General features: G+C 38.7%; 1 protein-coding gene across 2 annotated transcripts in view; it reads left to right on the forward strand.

Moving 5' to 3' along the window:
* Positions 1–9,141: 9,141 nt before the first annotated feature.
* beat-Vc (beaten path Vc) overlaps positions 9,142–21,843 on the forward strand; it is a 45,991-nt gene continuing 33,289 nt past the window's right edge. The window contains exons 1-2 of one of the 2 annotated variants that reach the window (XM_032433684.2): positions 9,142–9,254; positions 14,879–15,349. In XM_032433684.2, the coding sequence (XP_032289575.1) occupies positions 15,154–15,349 (196 nt within the window). In that variant the 5' untranslated portion in view covers positions 9,142–9,254; positions 14,879–15,153. Of the gene's footprint in view, positions 9,255–14,878; positions 15,350–21,843 lie in introns of those variants that run through there. The other variant, XM_002056180.4, reaches the window with a different exon arrangement.

A 21,843-nucleotide genomic window follows, 5' to 3' on the forward strand; every position in this document is an offset into this window, starting at 1 on the left:
CTCGGGTTGGATACAGGTGTAGGATGTAATCTATCCTTTTAATGAAGGCGTTTAGTTGATCCGTTGATCCGTCAAAGCTTGGCACCTGTCTAAGTTGTGAAAGGGCCTGGTTGAGGTGTTGTTCTGATAATTCCATTGTCATCTTGGTGTAATACACTTTTTTTTGAATAGTTTTGAGTTTGTAGGTTTGAACTTTATTGTTCTTTGATTTTGCACTTTTATTTTAAGTTAAAGTTTGTGATGGATTATTGTGTAAATGTTTTTTTTTTTTTTTGTGTGTGTGTCTTAAAAAGACTCAGTAATAACGTATTGCAGGGATCAAACGATATGCAAAGCCAGTCGTTATTAACTGTAGTAGCTTTATTGCCCAAAGGGTCAATATTATTAAGCTACTAATGACCCGAAGGTTCTTGTGCGGATACGTATTCGAGAAAATTTTTATTACACTCCGACAACACTTTCGGTCGCGATTGTGCGTTAGATCTGGGAATTAATTATCCTTTAGCGATCTTTAATTTTTCCCGACGTATCCTACCGGCTGCGCCAATTAAGTTTTGCACGTTAGGTTACTATAAAAAAATATATTTCAATTTATTATTTTCACTTAACGGCTACTTTTGTTGAGTACATTCAGATTTGCTTCCCGAATATGAACTGATTTATCTAACTGTTGCGGTCGCTTAGCAAACTTCGCTTTGAGAGAGTTTGAGTCAAAATTGAGTGAAGTTTGAGCTGCGTCAGCAATTATGCGTGGGATAGTACTCTGATGGGAACATTGACAGTGGCGTGATATTTAGGGTGAATTGTTTATGTCTACCAAAGGGGGACAGTTTGATCTTGACCAATGTCGATGTTATCACCAGGCTCTTTGTTTACAATATTAGAAATGTTTATAATTGTGCTTATGCTTATGTGCTAAGTTATGTTAAAGGGTGGGTGCGACTATGGATATGTCACTATATATATTATATATATATATATTATTATATTATATATTATATATATATATATATTATTATTATTATATTATATATTATATATATATATATATATATATTATGTAATAAGCTACCGGGAATGGTCCGTGACAAAAATGATTAAGACAGTGATCTGCTTGCATACAAACACTTTCCGCCAATTAACCACTGTTGCGGGTGGAATTTGCCAAATCGCTAAAACAAAAAGTTTGTAGCCAATTGGAACAAAACTTAAAACCAACCTCAAATCATCTTTGAAGCGCATTTCTACCAAAGACGCTTGGACTCTACGAAAAATGTGAAACACGTCTCAAATGATTTTTCGTTAAGATGCTTGAAAATTAATTTGAGTGCGAAACTTCACACACTAAATTTTTGACCCTCATTTCGACCAAGGAGGAATGGATTTTTGACAAGTGTGAAACACCCCTCAATTGAATTTGAAAAAAGATCTTTAAAAGTGCGATAAAGGCCGATCGGATAGGAAACAAATTTCATACAAACGTTTTTTGCGATTTTTTCATACTTGCGGGTAAAAATTTCTGCTTCCCAGCTCTCACCAATCAGTCAGTCAGTTAGTCAGTTAAGACAAACAGTTTTATAAATAGAGATATATGTATATTTAAAGTTGCAGGAACTAACTCAAAAACCTTTTTCCGACATTGCTTATATCTCCGGTTTCAGCTCAAATCAAAGAAGACACGCATTTCATACGCCATGTTGGACACTCATAACAATATGTAACTAGTTGTAAATGTGTGCATGTGTGTGTGCTTGTGTCCGTACATACAAATGTATCCATGGAGTTGTTTATCTGTAATGGTTGCGTTTGCATTTGAAAGCTGTCAGCGTATTTAATGCTCTTTAACAATAGATGGACACCACGTACGTGGCCTGCAACTGAAATGATACATAAAACAGCTAAGAGGGGTGCCCGACTAGAAGATTCCCTATACTCAGGGCCGAATTGCAGTTACAATCTCTTTGCCCCACACTATAAATTAAGTTTGCATTCTCTATTAACTTTCGGTCTTAGAGTCAAAAACTATGTATACCAAATGATAAGACTCAGCTTTTGAATATATGTATCAATCCGAGTATTCCACATACATCAAAATTAATTTCATCGAAAATGGGAAATGATAGCAATAAGCAAATTCTGCATCGTCTCCAGCTTTAAACAGATTGGCTATACAAATATAACTTATGGGACCGCATTTTGTTTCTTTTGCCTGTTGCATACATATGCACAAGATCATCATACCCATTATCAACCATTTTCAATGACTTAGCCGAGTCGACCGTGCCCAGTCGAGTTCCAACTGGGGCGTCAACGCAATGTTAATTGCGTATCTACGTGATTTCTTACCAAATTAATTTGGCCAAATTGCGAATGTTAAAACGGCGAGAGTGAGATAGAGACAGAGAGAGAGAGAGGGCCATCAGCATGGCAAATAAATCAGTTAAGTTGCTGTATTAACATTGAATACATTTGCTTAATTAAATGTAACAAAATATAATAAAATATGCGACCACTTGGCATAAAAATGGAAAAAAGCTTTCCCTTTAATTGAAAACCGTTAAGCCTGCACCAAGTGCTGTCCGGCCGTGCGTGGCGTTTGCCGTAATTTTATGACTGTCCTGTTTTTTTTCTTTTCATGATTTGGTTTAGCTCGCACGCCCGATGATACATGAGAGCATAAAATGCAAAATCAACACCAACACCAGCAGCAAGCATTACAATCAACGTCAACAAACCAGCTAGCCGGTAGGTGTTAGCCCAGCTAGCCAGTTAGTTAGCTGGCCAATGTGTGCAGAATGCCACAGTTACAGCGCTTACCATATGAATATAGGCGAAAATAAGCCATGGCAGAGAGTATCATGGCAACTGGTCTCTTGTGTTGACAAAACGTCTAATGAAAACATTCGCTCTGCTGCATGCAACAACCGACCAAACTGAACACAAACAAAACGCAGCCGAGTCGCCAAATAGATAAATAAACAAAAAGTTCTGTACTGAAATTATTTCTGTTATCGCAAGGGTCGTCATCAAAAACAATCAACAAATACGAGTCTCGCACATGGTATTCAATTGAAAATGTGCTGTAAAATATTATCTCGAAATATATTAAAGTTTATTTTGCATGCTAATTGAGAGCGTATTTCAATCAAATGCTTTCTATAAAATATATATATAAACGATTCCTTTAAAATACAATTCACATTTTAGCTGAATCTCATTCATATTAAATTCATTTCAGCTTAATAAAGGAAGATTTGTTTTTCAATTATTGCTTTTTATGTATCGAAAAGTATAAAGTAAACCACATTTAAAATTCTAAGTGTCTCGAAAACAAGAGAAGAGAAGAATAAGAAACAGCTCATGTATATCGAACTATATTACATAGGGCTATACAAATTTTCCAACGACAAAATTAAGAAACCAAACATTTTGTTTTTACATAGTTTATATTATAAAGTTTACATTACCTTTAGCTAATCATTTGGCGTGGAAATCATCTCATTTGAGGCATCTTCTAAAGAAACGTATAAGTAGAGTAATCCCAGTATGGAGCTCTTATGCAATCGATCTCGCAGATCGGTTGTTATAATCAGACTTATCTGTAGAATAAGTTGTATGAGTTTATTGTAAGTTTAATTTAAAGAAAAAAGAACAAGTTGTTAATTATTAGACGCTTTTTTGTACTCACTTTAAGTAAATGTATTGTAAATAAAATGATGCATTTGTCAAGTATTTTTGTTCTTCTTGCAGGACTTACAACAACAATCTCTTCCATTTCTCGTGAATAACAATAAAATCAAATCGTCGAATTGATTATTTAAAAGCAAAAGCAATTCGTGCTAAATCTTTTAACAATGCGCCCCTCCGCTTAGCCGAACGGTAGCATACAGACTCGTAAATGGGGCAAGCTCCATTTCATTCTTACGCAATGCTTAGCAAAGCCGCCCGAAAACGCTTCTTAACCCAGTTAGTTGTGTACTCGCCACATGGCAACAATACAATTTCTATAGCATACTTTGCAGCGCAGCACTTGACACTGATAACACATCGTCTGGCGCATTAAATGGACAAAGGCTGCTGCCCCGCCTGCCACATGCTGTGGCAGCTGGCCTGCTGCATCGTCTGTGTCTGTGTCGTCTTTGTGGCTTTGTCAACGCCTGCCTTCCTGTCATGTCCTCTTTTGCCATCGTTCTTTATTTGCAACAGTTATGCCCAATGCATTCAGCGCTTGTTTACTCGCACTTGCAACATTTGCATGCAACCCCGCCGCTGTTGCTACTGCAACTGCGAGTGTAACCTAATTTTGTGCCTCTAATTGTTTCATTATGTCGCCGCATTAACAAAAGCCCGGGCCACGTCAAGTGGAGCGGCAAAAGAAATTGTCGAAAGAACGAAAGAAATGCCAGGAGGCGAGCAGCAGCTGCAGTTGCACTGGCTGTCACTGTGGTTGCCGTGTGGCTCCCATGTGGGTGGTTCAGGAATACTCGTAATGTAATGTGTTGTATGGCTTTGACTTGATTGGCTGTCGTTCTGTTGTTGCAGCCATTGTTGTGGCAACCTACTTTATACAGCCATTGTTTGTTTTTAATTAGCCGCAATAAACGCTCACATACACACACACACACACACATAGTGAGAGACACACGGACATAGGTCACGTTCGTTGTGCCCACTTAAAATAAACAATTGGCAAATGGCATTTCACTAAGCAATTGAATTTGTGCCGAGGCCTTGAAACAATTTGTTATTCTTTTGCACAAGTCTAAGCCCCGCACTCCGCAGTTCGCCTTCGCCTCATGCTGTTGCCGCCGAGTAATTAACTGCCCCAACTTTGACTCTATTTAAATGCTATATATATATTAATGTGTGTGTTGCCTCTGCTCAAAATCAAATTAGCAGCCAGCAAGCCGAGAATCTATAAATCTGCTGATTTACAGAGAAATAAAGCCTCATATGGGCTCAGCCATAAAAACAAATTAGGCCAAACTGTTAGGCAAACAACTTTTGCTGGCCATGTCGACAGGCCAAAGCCGCTGTCTCAGGCCTAGTCAATTCCTCTCGCTTCTCTCCCTCTTTCTCTGCCTGACTCCATCGTAAAGTTATCTTATTAATTTCTCGGTTAATACGCGCAATCAAATGCGATAAATAATAACGATATATTGTAGCATAATTTTTGGGGCCAAACTAAGCTGACAGAAATAACACTTAAGCAAATATTCCAAAAGGGCCTTGTTTCACTACAAGCCTGCGGAGCCGCTGGTCTTTGTTTTGTCCATTTGGCTAGCTATTAGGCAATGTTTGCCATAAGAATTGGAATTTTCGGAGTTAGTGGGGCGGCGGGGAGCTACGCGTCATCTATGTATGAGTAATCGCTTTCATGCTTGATGGCCAAAATGATTAATAGCCCTTGGGCATTGGCTCAGGTCCAAGATTAAACGCAACAGTTTCGAGTGTTGATCATTTGTTATGTATCATTTTTCAAAGTAGCCTAAGCCTTTATATCTATATACATATAAATATGTATATAAACATGGCATGTGCTGGCCTAATGAAATTCTCTGAAAACCTTGCCCCAAACTCATTTTGCTATATTTTATTTATATTTTGTTTCAAGTCGTAACCCAAATTTCGATTTCATGCTACTAAAACTTATTTTTTTTTTCAATCCAAGCATGATGTATTATGATTTAGTCACGAAATGTGTTATTCACTGAGGTAGATAGCTCTAAGGGTCTATATATTCTTGATTGGTATTAACTGACAGGAGACCTTTATGACCATCAGAATCTAAGCAACAAAATTACAATACAATTAAAAAAATGTATATATGAAAATCAGTTATAAAAATTACTGAAAATAAAGACAGGGTTTTAGTTTAAGATGTAAAATGAGCCGTCACCGATTTTATGTTGTATTTGGCGTACCGATTTTCTACCTCTATTATCTAAGTCCAAAATCTTAACTTTATGATATGTACAACCATGTTTACGGATTGAATTCTCAGCTGAGGCATTAGTTCGCACTAAGCCCAGTGAAATTTTTGTTAAGCTGGCAGCCATGCTTCTTATCTTATCTCACCAGCGTCGAGCTACTCTATTAAATGGCCTTTAAATGTTAATACTTTTTCTGCAAGGGTATTTGCAGCCACAGCAACCCAAGGATAACTCTATTTTCCTGTCTTGGTGAGAAGTTTCTTTGGCTTATTTCTAGTTTTTCTCGCCAGTTGTACGACAAAAATAAATGCTTTATCGCATGCACGAATCAACAAGCCATAAACAATCCAAACAATGCAACTCATCCCCAAGGATTTGGCACCCGGCTAGGATACGCCGAATTCGTAGCTGCAATTGTCTCGACGAGTTCAGTTTGCTTTTTGCTTTTCTGCTCTCAGTTGTTGTTGCTGCTGATGATGTCTCTGGGTCAGTGGCTGTGACATTTTTTGCTTGTGCTTGTGCCGGGCTCTGGTCAATTTGACTATGACATGAGCTGGCCATAAAACATGCCCAAGGGATGGAAGCAAACAATTTCACGCGAGTCGGCCAAAGCTAAGGATTCGATGGGTATATCAATTTGCCTGTTAGCTGGAAACTTAAAGCCGCTTCGAGCTGCGGACTTGTGTCGAGTTTTTCACACGCAACTCAAAAAAAAAACGCGATCAAGGCGTACGACGACAAATTCAACATGTCAGCCAGTCACACAAGAGAAGGATGCGCCAGATACTGGGGGCTTTCTTACTCAAGGATGTGTCTGATGGAACTATTATCCACGGAAATTAGCGCGCTCCGAGGACAAAAACACATGCAATGCGTAAAGTTTTTGTCCAGCTTCCAAATTGTTTTTGACATTGGTGTTGTTGTTTTTGTAGCTGTAACTATAACTATTTGTTATGGCCACTCGGTTTTGTTTGTCAATGAAAGTTACATATCATGTATTTAAGTTAAGCGTATACAACAGACGCGTGTCTAAAGAACCCAACAGGTATATATTATAGCTTACCAGCCTAAAAAATCCATGCTAAGCCCCATGCCCCAACCACAATTCAAACTTCTATAACTATGTCAAAAACTACATCAGTTATATGTTATTAATTTCATTTTGCGTATTCTGGAAACTATATATTGTTTTTGAAACCCAAGATTCGATCCGTTTTATTTTGTGGAATCTCAAACGTTTAGTCACCCCCTGGCATGGGAGGGGATCTAAATTCCAGAATATGGTACAAATTTAAGGAAGTAATTTTCCCAGTAATTGATCCTCCCAAACCACAATCTCATGCTGGATAATGATTCATGATTCGACTTCGAGATTCATTTGGCTTTAAATTTCCTTAATTTTGAGAAATTAAACTTAAAACTAAATTTAGCTGTTATATGTTCGGAATGGAATAAACATAAAATAGCATTCCTAAAAAATTTTGTGGGCTTAAATTTTTCTATAAGACAAAGCCTTTAAAAATGACAAAAATGTCTTATAAAGTTTCCCAGAGTCCATCTGACAAAATTTTGACAGAGTTAAAGAGTTTTTAAAATTGTATGACCATTTGATTTGTGGGTTTTCCGCTAGATTTATTTGACAATTATATTTTTCCATGTAGTAATAATAATAATAATTCTAAACTCATTTGTAAGAAACGCTTTCATAAAAACTTTCAATGAAAAATCAAATTAACAAAACCAATTTAAGTGTGTATATGCTAAATTATCAAGAATCCACAAGTACATAGAAAGACATTAATAACAGAGTCTGAGACTAGCTAGATCCAAAGACAACAAGAAATTGTATATGCACATGTATAAATTACATTGAACTCGATTCGGGTCTATGTTCTAGTCTGTTACACTTACTTGTTCCGCTTAACTTTGAGGCCATAAAAGTCCGGCCAACAATTTGGCACATAAAATATGCGTAAAATATACGCGCAAATAGTTGAGATAGGCAAATAGGCAGAGGGGGAATGGAATCGCAGGACTTGGTCAGTCAGCTAATAGCAAAAGCAAGTCAAAGATAATTGCTGCCGGACTACATTGTCGTTCTTAGCCGCCACTCGAAAAAAAAGAAATAAAAAAAACAAGAGATATACACTCAAAATTTTACGAGCGCAAATGCCATTAAATATCCAAACGAATCTTCATGGGGCGACATTTCCTTGGCTACGTGAAGTGGCCAAAAAGCTGGCTCGTCTAGGCCGCTAGTTCCGCCTAGTCGCCCGGTACATGGAGCTGGGCGCTTTTATTGCGGCCCGTCAAAAAAATGTTAAGAGCACGATTTCCATGCCCGTTGTCTGGGGCAATGTAATTGCTGGATGTCTGAAATTCTGTCTGAAATTCAGTACTTAGAAGCATGGTAAAGCAATTTGGCGCTTGTAATCAAAATCCTTTAGCTGCAACATTTTATGTTAAGAGCGCTGGGCTGTTATTAGCGTTAACAGCGCTAACAGAAGTGGGTTAACGGCGCGCTTACATTGTGGAGACTTTTTAGCAGTGAATTACCATAATGTTAGCTTAACAGGCTGTACATGAAATAAATACTGTTAGGCAGTATAAAATCTAATCAAATTTTAATAATATTATCTGTCGAGCCAAATTTAATTGATTGCTAGCAGATTTATATTTTTTTATAATTTTAATTTTATAGCTCAACTGTTATTTATTTGTTAGTTAACAGTTATAACATTTGCAAGCCGGCAGTCCAAATAACTGACCCAGAAGCGTGCGAATTTAAGAGTCTAAGAGAGTGCGAGTGTGAGCGTGGCGACAAAGCGACAAAAGAGACAAAATGCAATTGAGGGGGATCCAAAAGAAGAGCCGAGCGTGGTTCATTGTTGAGGCAGGTGACGAAGTGTTTAACTTCGTCCTTGATACGACAATATGTTAGCACTGAGCGCTGCTGCTAATGTCCTGGCTGGATGGCCGCTTGATGGTCCAGCGACAGCAGCCAAAGACAACAGCAGCAGCAGAAGCAGCCGCAGCAGGAGTACTACTGCTCTGTCTTCGTCTCATGATTTGAACGAAGAGCTGTCGAAAAAAAGAACTTTGAAAGGACGACGCTGACTAGGGCGACGAAAAAGCTAGCTCTGCCGGCGCTGGCGTCGCTGCCCGCTTTGGCCACACGCTGTGCGCGCTGAGCACTTGGCCGCAGCATCAGTCTCGAAAAGTCTTCTGTGCGTGCAGAGGTTAACGCGTGCCACACACGTCGTATACGCAACGTGCGCCGACAACCAAAACGAAATAAGACGTAAAAGAAGGCCACGTGAAGTGAGTGCTGAACGAATGTGTCTGCGTCTCTGAATCCGTGCCTTAGTCTGGCCGGCGTGTTAATCCTTGCTTGCGTTCAGGTGCTGCCGGGCAGCTGCCAGCTGCCCAACGAACCATGCTAAAGCATTGAACTGTGGCACGACATGACTGGACATGGACCTGGACTTGGACAGAGACTTGGCAGGGATCTTTTGCTGCTGCTGCTGCTGCTGCGACCTCAGTTATTGTGGGGGCTATTAAAAATTGATGGCCATTGAAAAGTCTTAACAAGTGCGAAAGGCTCTGGACTGGTCCCAAGTCCGAAGTCTTTGTTATTGTTGCTACGCATGTTTTTGACATTTGCAGCTGACGTTTTGGCAAGAGGTCAAAGGTTAAGCAGCCGAAATTGCCAAACAGCGTGTTCAGCTTGACTTCTCGAGTGCTACCAAATTAATTAACATGACAATGACGAAGGTGAATTGCGTGTTTTTTAAGGGTTGCCCCTGCCCCCAGCTAAAACAACTCCTGCAGCATTAAACAGCTACCAAATACGATATTGTTGTTGTTGTTGTTATTGTTCAATTTTTTTCTTCCTTGATTTGCGCAGCATTTACAAGTTTTTAATTAGACCCTTGATGTGTCGAAGGGTTCGACTGGCCACGTAATTAATTGTTTATTGTAAGCGATTTTAAGCCGTGTCGAACGTGAAGGCATTTGCAATGCTTGTTGCGTCATTAAAGTCGACAAAAGGTGTTCAGACTGGGCGTGGCTAACGCCCTTTCGCATCACAGACGAAGGGCACCATAATTAAGCGTGAAGTGTAAATCGTCGCGGTTGTCATAGCATAATAATAGCCCGGGGAGTAGTAATTAGTGTGAGAGCATGTTAATGTTAAAATAAAAAAAATGCGTAAACTGCAGTACAAATTCCTTGGCGTTATTAAAAATATAGATTAACAAATTGAAAACGTATTGCCAATAAATTAACAACTATCTTATATAAGTCTTTAAAATATCTTGATACGGAAGTACATGAACTAAAAAATTCTAAATAATATAATTCTTTTTGCGTTTACTTATTTTTATTAACTTTAACTGGGTATTTCAAAAATTATTATTATATATTATTAACGTTTTTGTTACTAATATTGTTATTATAATTATTAATTATTAAATATCTGTGTCAAACTAAAGAAACACAAATCAAATCCGTAACTTTAGTAAAGATGTTTCCCAATTATTATTAAGTACAAAATTTAATAAATTTATTAATTTTTAATGTTTATTAATAAATTAGTTTTGTTGTGTTTAATGAGATCTGTGAGACTTTTCAAGCATGTGAATGTCAATATCAAATTAAAATCAATTTGTAATTTGTAATTTGCATACAATTAATACAAATCTTTTCCAAATTAAATTATTATTCTTGATAACATGACGTTTATTTCAAATTTATCTATATAGCTCCGTGATTTAGTTGTCAGCTTTACTCAGCTAGTTTAGTTTTCTATGGGTACACAAATCAATAGAAAATTAGCATATGTTAAATTACAGCAGTTCTTAAAGCAGGGCGTATCATTACTTAAAGATTATACGGCTTGGCGTATAAGTTGCTTGTCACGTTTTCTCATCGCTCGCAGCAAGCCCCCTGCCTGAATATTTGTCTAGCAATAAAGGGATGGCTGTCAGCTGCTGCTGCAACTCCTGCTTCTCCTGCTTTTGCTTCGGCTGCCGCTACTCTGGTTCAAGAGCAGGCACTTAAACCCTTTTGACAATGTCACGGGGGGAGCATCAAGTTGATGGTGCTGATGGTTATGCGTGATCATCATGACGATTATTATGATGATGATGATGATGATGCTGATGTCGCTAAATTCAACGCAGCCACATATATAAGTTAGCAAGCAGCAAATATTTTTTAAAGGCATAACATTATTGGAAGAGTAAAAGATAAGTAGCAGAAGAAAATAAATGACAAGTCCCAAAATAGCAGCGAGATGAACTCAAGCATAAAGTAAATGGGGAAAATCAAGGAACGGGCGAACTCGGTTTCAGTTTCTTTGAAATCAAGCAGTCTTTAATGGAGGGTAATGACAACTCGAGTACAATGCTTCATTTAAGTACATTACCAGGGCAGGCAAGCACTTGACTTGCGACTAAATACATTTAAAAGCGGCTTGTAAATTTCTAAGCATCCAGTTAATTTATTTGACAAGCAGCTTGAGGGCAAGACCTCATTAAATCATAAATTTTTAAGACAAATATGCTATTTGTGTTTTTTTTTATTTTTTTTTTTTTTTTTTTGGAGTTGTGGCAGGAAATTGAAAATGCAAAGCACTTCAAGTGACACACACACAGACACACACACACAGACAAAATAAAATATAAATACATAAATATGTGCTTAGTGGAGCTTGGAGGGTGGTGGCAGGGTGCTGTTGCATGGGTACGACGCAACAATAATTTATAAATGCATGAATAAAGGGCGCAGGGCGCTGGTAAATAAAAATAAATAAATAAAAATGGCAATGCGGCATAAAATGTGCCGGGAAGCGACGAGAACGACGCGCAAAAATGTAACTGCGGCGCGTTTATTTTATTGCGTATACGCGTTGTGATACAGCCCCAAAAAGTAGGCACCAGAATTGCCCCGCGCCATGTGACTTATTTGCTCATGTGTGTATGCTGCTGTGTGCGTGTGTCTGTGTGTTGTATATGGCCACAGCAGCAGCAGCGGCTCAACTTATTTTCCACAAAATTAAACCATCAAAAATTTGCCAACAACAATGCTGGGGTAATTTATTTGACTCATGGCGTTTTGCCGGGTTGTTTAGAAAGCGCCAGCCGCAACAGCAACAACAAAAAACTGCCTGAGGCCAGCAGTGCACACACACACACACACGCAAACATACACAGCACACATATACAGCCCGCAAAAAAACACACAAACATTATTTAAAGCAAACACAGAGCGCGGCTTGTGCATATGAGCAGCCCGCAACAGCAACAAAAATTACAAAAACAACAACATGCGCTGTGGTCATGTTGATGACGTGGACTGGGCAAGGGTTAAGACTGCAATAGCGTCGCTGAATGTGGGCTTAAGCCCAACTGGTTGACTTGATGTACACGACGCATACATCAACGGGCAGCAGGCAGCACATAACAAATTGTATACCTATTAAAAACGGGTCAATAGAAGTGTATCAAGGCTTTTGCCAGATGTACGGGTGGATAATCCTAATTAAAAGAGCATATATAACAGTATATATAAGAGTCTATGTAAGAGTATATAAAGTAGTATATATAAGAGTATATACTTGATCAGCACAAATCGTATCGTATCGTAAAAGCAGAAGACTTGAAACTATCAGCTAAAAGTCTTCCATAGCTCGCGCAGATCAAGTTTATTTCAAATTATCGATAGCTCAATCTGTTTACAAGATATCGACAATATTCAAATAATAACCATAAGCATCAAAGTTTTTTCAGGATGTATACCATTTTGTTTAGGGCTAAAGGACAGCTCGCGTACAGCTGGGTACAAGGCATCTGCCAGCCGTGCACTCTTCCGTCTAGAGCACTTTTGCTTGTTATATGTTTTGCTTGCGGGCCCTTTATATACCGCACTTTTTGTGTTGCCAAAAATTAAACAAACTGGGACTGGGCGAATACTGCTGCGCTACACTGTGATGATGAATTGATGTTAATGCCGCCGGGGCTTGTGGCAAATACTCGTTATATGTGGCCTTTGAGTTTCTTCTTTTTTTTTTTTTTTTGTGGCCCGACGAACTTGGCTTTGAAAGGGTTAAGCATTTATTTATTTACATGCACATTTTTTCTGTTTATCCTGCTGTCATTTTTTTTATTTCTCTCTTTCTTTTTTTGTTTTTGTGTGCAGTTTATTAAGTCTCAAGTGGCGATACCCAGTCTCGTGTAGTTGGCCAGCTTCGCTGTGCTTACAGCCAATTTCATGGAAAGTTGCGTCCGCCTAAAGCTGTCGTCCTTGATGGATGGCTTTTGACGCAAGCCAGCCAGCATTTGGCGGCCAATTTGATTTGTGCTGCATCCACAAGCTCAAGCGAAGGCGTGCCAAAGCACCCAGCAGTCAATCGGTGTACACTGCCTGCCTATAGGCACTGTCCCTTGCCCAACTGTCGATTTTGGATGGCTCACACACCGATACTGGCGTAGGGTTTTAAGCATCGAATGGCTTTTGGGTTTTCGTTTTTCTCCTGCAATGTTACGAGACTAACATTCGCATTGGCATTTAGACAGATAAATGCGAGTGCGCATCAACACTCGGCAACACAGCTCAAGAACTGAGACTATGCAAAGCTTGAATATCAGTTTGAGTTGATGTGTTTTTTTGCTCAATAGAGGTGCGTGACGGTGCGGATGGGCTTAAGAGATTCTTAGCTAGGATTCACTATGAATGGGGCAAGCTGTATGCTGTACATGTGAGAGAGATTCCAAAGGCAAATACAACACAAACAATACTCATAGTATAACTAATATCTCACTTTACTTTAAAAAGCTCGACTTTATGCCTTGCTTATTTCAAATATCTATATAAATCCTATTTGTAGACTTGAAAATTGAAAGGTTTTGTCCTAAATACCTGTGTGTGTATAACTTATATTTTGCCGTTCTATCACATTTGATTTAATCATTCTTTTCTCATTTTAATAAACAAATTCATCTGCAAATCAAAAGAGATGTACGCGGGTTCGAATTACTATTTGAGCCAACGACATACCTTTAGGTTCAGTTAACAGGTTCGAATGCAGCTTTATGTTTCTTTTTTTTTTTTAATTAGAATAAAATTAAAAGTGTTTTTTTGTTAACCTATTAACTAAAACAAAGTTGGAATTCGAAGTCTAAAGCGGAACAGCTTGCAGCCTTGGTAAAAAAAACACGAAATCAGACAACTTGTTAACCTTTCATGCGGCATAATTCATAATAATTATTAGAAATCAAAAAAGATAATAATGCTATAAATTATATTTATTGATGTATGCACAAGATTATAAACTTTAATTGCTTTTATTAAATTGCTTAACATTATTGGATAAGTACTTCTATATAAGAAGTTGCATACAATATATGTTTATCTTTCATTCTCTTTCTTACCCGACTAAAAGCTTAGACTGATGTACTTTTGGCTCTGCGAGTGCATTAGGTAGAATTTTACAATGTATTGTGTCTTCTGTCTTGCTGTCAGGGGCAGAGTATACTACATAACATGCCGACAAGCCACATGACGTATACGCCCCGGGGGCTGCGAGTGCAACAATCAGCTGCGTGCTTTCCGGCGCTTATAGCTGCCAACCCCATCACCCAATCTTCCACCACCCGCTTGCCAGATCGTGCATGTCTGTCTGAACTTTAAGCCAATGCTAAAGCGGGTCTTTGCCAATGTCTGTAAGTCGACGAGACGGATATAAATTCTCAGAGAGATAAAAGCAGCAGCAGCAGCAACAGTGGCAGCCAGCGATAAATCTTTAACATGGATTTTGACAGTAAGCTGGCAAAAAGCCACCTTTTGGGCCAGAAATTTAATTTGATAGACCTTTAATACAATTAGCAAGTAATTTGGGCGAATTCCTGTAAGCAAAATTCTTAAAGAAAATTTACCAAACACAGCAACTGCTCGTGAACCAAGACGAAACGAGCCATAAATATTATCAGCGGCGGAAAGTTGACAACCCAAAGCGCTTCCAATAGAAAAAAATCATAAAAAAATCATTAAAAAACATTAAAAAAAAGAAGAAGAAAAAGAAGAGACAGTAGCAGCAGGGCAACCGGCGCATTTAGCAGTAGGCAAACTGGCAGCCAACTGCTGCGCATCCTGCGCCTCCTTTTGTGGCAGGCGCGCATTTCCGTTTGTTATCGCGGCAATGTAAAAGCGTTTCCGCTTAATGCGCGCAAAGGACAACGTCAGCAGTAACAGCAGCAGTAGCAGTAGCAGTAACAGCAGGATTACATACGAATTTCGCAAGGATTTGGAAATGAGCCACCCACCAGAGACACAGTCAGCGGCGCTGCCGACGCCAACGCCGCAGCTGCTGCTGCGTCTGCTCGGCGCGCAGCTGCTGATCCTCAGCATACTGAATGGTAAGTAGAGAGGGAATTCAGTTATGAGGGGGGTAGGGGGAGGGGGTTAAAGTTCAATTTTCAAATATTTATGCACATGATTAAGAGTAAAATTTGTATGAAGGGACGCTTTATATATGTCAGTTGAACACACCTATCATATGAGCCGCGATTTATTTTCGCGAGCAAATTATTTGCTGAACTATTTACGGGCATTGCCAATGGCAACAGCAGCAGCAGCATCAGCAACAATTCAATAAATGCAACAATTTGCATCGACAACAGTCATAAATTTATCTTAAATGAACAAATATTTTCTTGCTGCTGATGCTGCTGCCTGCTAGCCGGGCAAATAAAATGCGATATGGTTATGCAAAAAACTTATCGTTGCCACAAAAGGCGGCAACAACAAATGTATCAACAATAACAATAAATGCTTGTAGTTGGTGAGAACGTGGTTCAAATTTGACAATGCATTTCAATTTGTAATACATTAAAGACAAACTGAATACAGAATCAGAATGCATAATAAATACTTACTGCTATACACACACACAAACAGTCAGACACATACACACACACACACACACACACACAGACGTCGAGCTACGATGTGCATACAAAAACACATTTACAATCAATATTGCGCTCAATAGGGTATGTAAAATACACGTTCTTATGCTCATAATAATCGCACCATTGTTTCATATCAGTTTCCAGTTTCGCAAATACGTATCGTCAATATACCACAATTATTAGTATAATTATTCAGAGCAACAATAAAACGTTTTGTATATCGATTTTAAACAGACATATCACTAAAATTGATTCGCATAAAAATCGCATAGAGAGGCAATATATATTATTTAGCAATGCATTTTTAAAAATAATTGCTGTAAATTTGTTGCCTTGCATATTTGATTAAAATTTTATTGTTGCATGCTCTTAATTAAAGAAATGGAAGGCAAGCAAGCTTAAAGTGATAAAATGAAAAATATATTGCACTAACAACAAATGATACAAATCGAAAATATGCATCTAAATGTTTGCGAATTTTATAAAAGCGTTTCGAAGAACTTTTTTAAAAATTCCCTTGTTGCATTGCGTACGCACTCTGCATCAATTTTTGCAAAAGCAAATTCATTTGTTGATATAAATTCAAGTTTTATTTTGATTATTATCAACCCTTTCTGGAGGGTTTGTACATTTGAAGGGAACATTTTGATTTGTATGTATTTGCTTTGTGGGCAGCATAAAAATATGTCAAATGCGAGTTATGAGCATAAATATAAATAAATGTATAAATGCGTGTGTGTCAGCAAATAAATATATGTAGCTTGAAATGATATGGGGTTGCACCCTCGACCCGGCTGCCACATGCCAAAGCGCATCTTCGTGTGCGTTAAAGTCAATTTACACTTTGCTGTCGCCCAAAAGTCGCGAGTGTCATAAACATGGCCCACATGGCGTATGAGTGCCAAGTAAATAGAAGCCCAGAGCATAGCGCAGACCGAGAAGCTGGCAAATGCAAAATAATTGCATATTTATATGGGCAATCGTAGAAGCTCCGCCCAGACGGCTGCTGGCCCACAGTGCGAGCTGCTGTTGTTGCCGCAATGTCGGAAATATAAATTTGCATTGATGCGACTTTTAATAATCGCAGCAAATGTGCAAACATTTTGCTAAAGATTTGCTGCAAATAAATGTGTATTGCGCAGTGTCAGCATTTCATGCCAATAAAAATTAATTTCAATTAAATAAATACATTATTCAGGATTTTTCGATTCGTTATGCATGTCGAGCATTACTCAATTATATTAGCTTATGCGATTTGTTATTTGAAACTATAGATTAAGCTGATAGCACTTTACACGACTCATTCATTTTCATGCATATTCTATTATTAGTCAGCTATTTTTCACCAATTTGGTATATTCGCAATTTCAAATTAAGTTAAATGTTATGTCATATAACAGAAACTGTTAGGCAATGCCAATTGTTATTGTTGCAAATTAAGCTTAACGAGTTTTAATATACTTTGAACCGAAAAAAATGTAAACTTAACCTCTATATCTTATTCAGAGTTAAATATTTTATATTTTCTAAGTGAATAAATGTTGGTTCTAAGGTATATATATGAGAAACTGAGAGAGCAGTCAAAAAATATCCGTACTGGCTTCAGATTTAGTTCTGTCTGTTCTCATTTTAAGCTTTATATGTCAAGATTGACAATTTCAAGTTTATAGTCGAAATAGATAAGTCTAGCCAGAATTCATATGAGATATACATTACTATTGAACAAGCTATATTAATAATATACGATAAATATAAATCAAGATTTAATAATCAGCTAGTTTTGAGTTCACACAGTTATTTTTGGTATGCTTTGGCTTAACAGAAACTCATCTATGTTGCTTATTTTTGTGGTTTGTTCAAAGCAACTTAATTACCGTCAATTGTGTAGATTGATTGACATTTGCTTTTGGGCACTCAATCGATTGCCTCATTCCGAACGCAAATCCTTTCGCCAGGAACAAAGAGAATTAAAGTTTTGCGCTTGAAACCAATATATGTGCATGTTAAGGCATGGCAGACAGTGAGATGGTAGAGATAGAGAGAATGTTGGAAAGGAATCAAATGAAATTTCAGTTAAAATCACTCAAGAGCATGAATGGCAGCGTTTTATCTCGTCGCGTTTGCTTTTGTTCTCCGGCTGCGGAAAAGGAAGCGCGTTGATAATAATAATGCCAACACTTGGCTTTTGTTTTAGTCACCGCAGAGCAACAACAATGGGAGAAACTGAGCGAGAGAGAGAGGGAGAGCAACAACGAAAATATGACACTTAAATAGCATAAATGCGCCACTAAACAAAACCAAAATCAACGAAAACGGGAACGGGAATGGGAACTGGACGGGAACGGGAACGGGAACGGGAAGAGGGCAAGCAGACAGCGCCAGCAGCGCACAGCTGTCATAATGAAACAGTCAAGGACAATGGCGGCCAGCGGAAATACAAAGTGTACGTGTTCCGTACAGGCCCGGTGACCTCACTACCCCACCCGCCGCCAATCCCCGCCCGGTAGCTGTCTGTCGCACCGTTGCGATAAAAACGCCGAAACGAAATATTGTGGGATGGCTGGGAGGCGGTTGGTGGACGTTGGGCGGGCCATAGCGTTTTGGCGGGGCCATTTATAAGAGCATCAGTTACAATAACACTGCGCGCGATGGTGGGCGTGGCTGGCCGACAACAATAGCCAGGCCATTGTCATAAATTAAAAATGAGGAAGTATATGAAATTTAACAAAAACAAACGACCCGCTGAACAACAGCAACGGCAACGGAAATACAAAAAGCGTTGATAAATAAATTTCTAAAAAAAAAAAAGGAAAATTATGATATAAATAAACAACAACAAAAAAACAGCCCGCACAAAATATGCCAGGCACATGGCATAAGGCCGCAGTTTGACTGCGCCTAAAGTCAAAAGCCGCAACTGTAAAAAATAACAATAAACAAAAAGAAAATATTGCCGCGGGCTAAATAATGCTTAAGCTTGAGTCTAGTCTAGGTCAAGAACTCATATTAAGCGAAACAAACCGCACTTTACTCACTCTCCTTTTCCTCCACTCACTCTCTCTCTCCCTTTCACTCTTACTTAAAGCTGAATTTACAGAATGTCCCAGAATTTCGCCCGCTTTAAGACGTTCTGGTTAAGTCTCAGGCGATTTGAGCGCGTGCCGCAAATTTCCTGGTCACGCGTATTTGAGATATGTCCTTGAGTGTCGTAGCATCAGCAGCTATTTCACCAACACACACACACAATGTCAGCTGCGCCATGCCACTGCTGCAACAACAAAAATCCACTGGCAAAGTCGTGGCTGCCAGCTGCCGACCTGGCATCTATGTCCAAGCCGCAGCGGCTTTGATGGCATTTTATAAAAGAACAACAGCAAAATAGGAGGAGAAACAAGTTAAACATAAATTGTAAACGACTAAAAATATACACTATAATCGCAAACAACTTAACTACTTTTACAATCAAAAAGTAGCTGTCTATATATATATTAAAAATAATATTTTTTTAATAATTATTATTGCTTTTATTATTTTTAATTTGATCATTATTGTTACTAACTTTGTTGCTATTATAACAATAATTATTATTACTTCCAGTATTTTACATTTATTTTTACAATATTAAGTAATATTTCCTAAAAATACATGTACCCTTAGAGATACATATCTTTTGGTAGGACTTTGTATAAAGACTTTTAAATATTCAAAAGTCCCTGGTATTAAGTACATGCTAAATATATATAATATTTTTGTACACTTAAGGGAAAACACTATCTGCAAACAATCACAACCGAACCGAACTTTTAAGTGCAATTGATGTAGGGTATAGGGAATCATAGCAAATGCTATTTTTATCTATGACAGCTCTTGTTTGGTCTCCTGCATTGCTCTGATATTTTTGCGGGCATTTTACTTTATTTTATATAGTATATGTTACAGAAAATATTTTTTTCTGTTGCTTTTCTGATTATTTTTAAGCTGATTTGCTCGCACGGCACGTTTCATTTTTAGTTCAGTTCAGCTCGGTGTAGATTTTTGGGATGGGCTCTCGCCTTTGCGTCATCTTCGGCTTTATTTTTGGCTTTGGGCATTTGTTTAAATTAAAGATTATGCACAAGTGAAAAAAAAAAAACGAAGCAACGGGGCAAAAAAGCATGGCTTTTGAAATTTTAATGTGCGGGCCACGTGGCGTATGATAAATATGACTACTTTGCAACGTCACAGGAGAATAAAATAAAGTTGAATAAACCAAAATACACTGCCGGTTAGTTGTTTAATCTTGACAGGCAAACCTTTGCTTAGAGTCGTGTTAGCTGGCAATGTGCGCCATGTCACAGGTCCTTGCCACACAATGAAGCAAGTAGTAACAGGAAACAAAACACAAAGCACAATTATAAATGAAAATATTCGTCGTAATAAGCCATTTAGCACTCAGTTTTGTTCGCCGCTGCCTTTTATATAATTTATATTGTTAATTCCTTGCAGCCTGCCAAGCAGGCACCCTTCAACCCCCCCCAACCAGCCAGAGTCCCACTCCCTTCTGTTTTCCGCCCATCAGCGGCTACTATAAAAGCTTCATAAACATTTTACAGCTTGCAGTTGTTGCAGGAAACTGCGCCAGGCCCGTAATTGCCAGCCAGCCATTTTCCAGTTTAGCCAGCTAGAAAGCCAACTAGCTAGATTATGAGGCAAGGGGCGAGGGGCGAGGGCCAGCGGGCTAGGTAGTGTGCTGTGCGCCTTTACGGCGTTGTCAAATTCTTCTTCTGTAAAAGAAACTTTTATCATACTCGCACTTAAAGCGGTCGCATTTGTTCACAAAAATATTTAAATAATATAATCTTGAGAAAAGGTTGAACACATTTCTCTGGCGCTTTACTATAATTTCCACCAATTATTCCTATAGAGCAGTAATAATTAAATGACATTCAAGTCACAGTTAGTCACTGTCAAGGAAAATATTGTTGTATTGTTGTACTTATTTAAAAACCCTAGCTCTATGTAAGCCTTTACTAACATATAAATGTCAAATCCATGTTTCGTAATCCGTTATCGCAGATCCTGGCCCATTATGGCAGCCCCGCGACAGAGTTTAATTGGGCCACGTTGTTCACCTGTTTGTTGCCCGAGGTGTAAATTACAAATCTGAACCGCGCATAATGAATGAAGCAGGCCGAGTGACAAAATGGAAGCCTAAATGAAATGAAATCGCAGTGAAAACGCTTCTATTTAAAACCTGGCCAAGGCTTGGACAAAAGTTTTCACGGAGCGCGACAAACTGCGGTCCAAGTTGATTAGAAAGCGGCCGCACATTGTCGCCTGGGACTGAAAGTGGGAAAGTGGAAATGAGGGAATGAGGAGGGACTACGGGAATCTGCCATTGGCAGCAGCCTAATGAGAAACTTGAAAATTTACGGTCAACGAGTTGTCAGAGTTCCGGCACCGGGGCATAGTTTCAGATGCCAAGTCAAACAATTAAGCGCTGCTCAGCGCCCTGTTCCCAATGAATTCCCATTTTAAATAAATAATTGCCAACGAAATTAAGCAATGACAGGGGGGAGTTGAAGGGGAATGGCAGGGAGGCTATAATCTCAGAGCTGGGACAGGCACAGGAACTGAACTGGACCTGAGCCTGGCGAACGTAATGCGGCGATAGCTGAAGTAATGACAGGAAACAGCGATAAAAGAGAAAAAGAAAACGCATGCATTAACATTGATAAGAACCGAAGGATGACAGCAACAAATAAAAATAAAAAGGAGGCCAAAAGCGGCTCGGACAATCGTCAACTAAATGTTCATTAGCGCTGATCGGAAACGGAAGCATTCGTGGCCCAAATGACCACGCAGATAGGCAGAAGCAGAAGCTGCAGCTAAACGACTGTGTCACATTCCGCCTGCAAGCAAGACGGAAGTCGCAGCTGATTTCCATGTCACATGGCAGC

Source organism: Drosophila virilis, chromosome 2 (genome assembly GCF_030788295.1).
Source record: "Drosophila virilis strain 15010-1051.87 chromosome 2, Dvir_AGI_RSII-ME, whole genome shotgun sequence".
NCBI classification, from domain to species: domain Eukaryota; kingdom Metazoa; phylum Arthropoda; class Insecta; order Diptera; family Drosophilidae; genus Drosophila; species Drosophila virilis.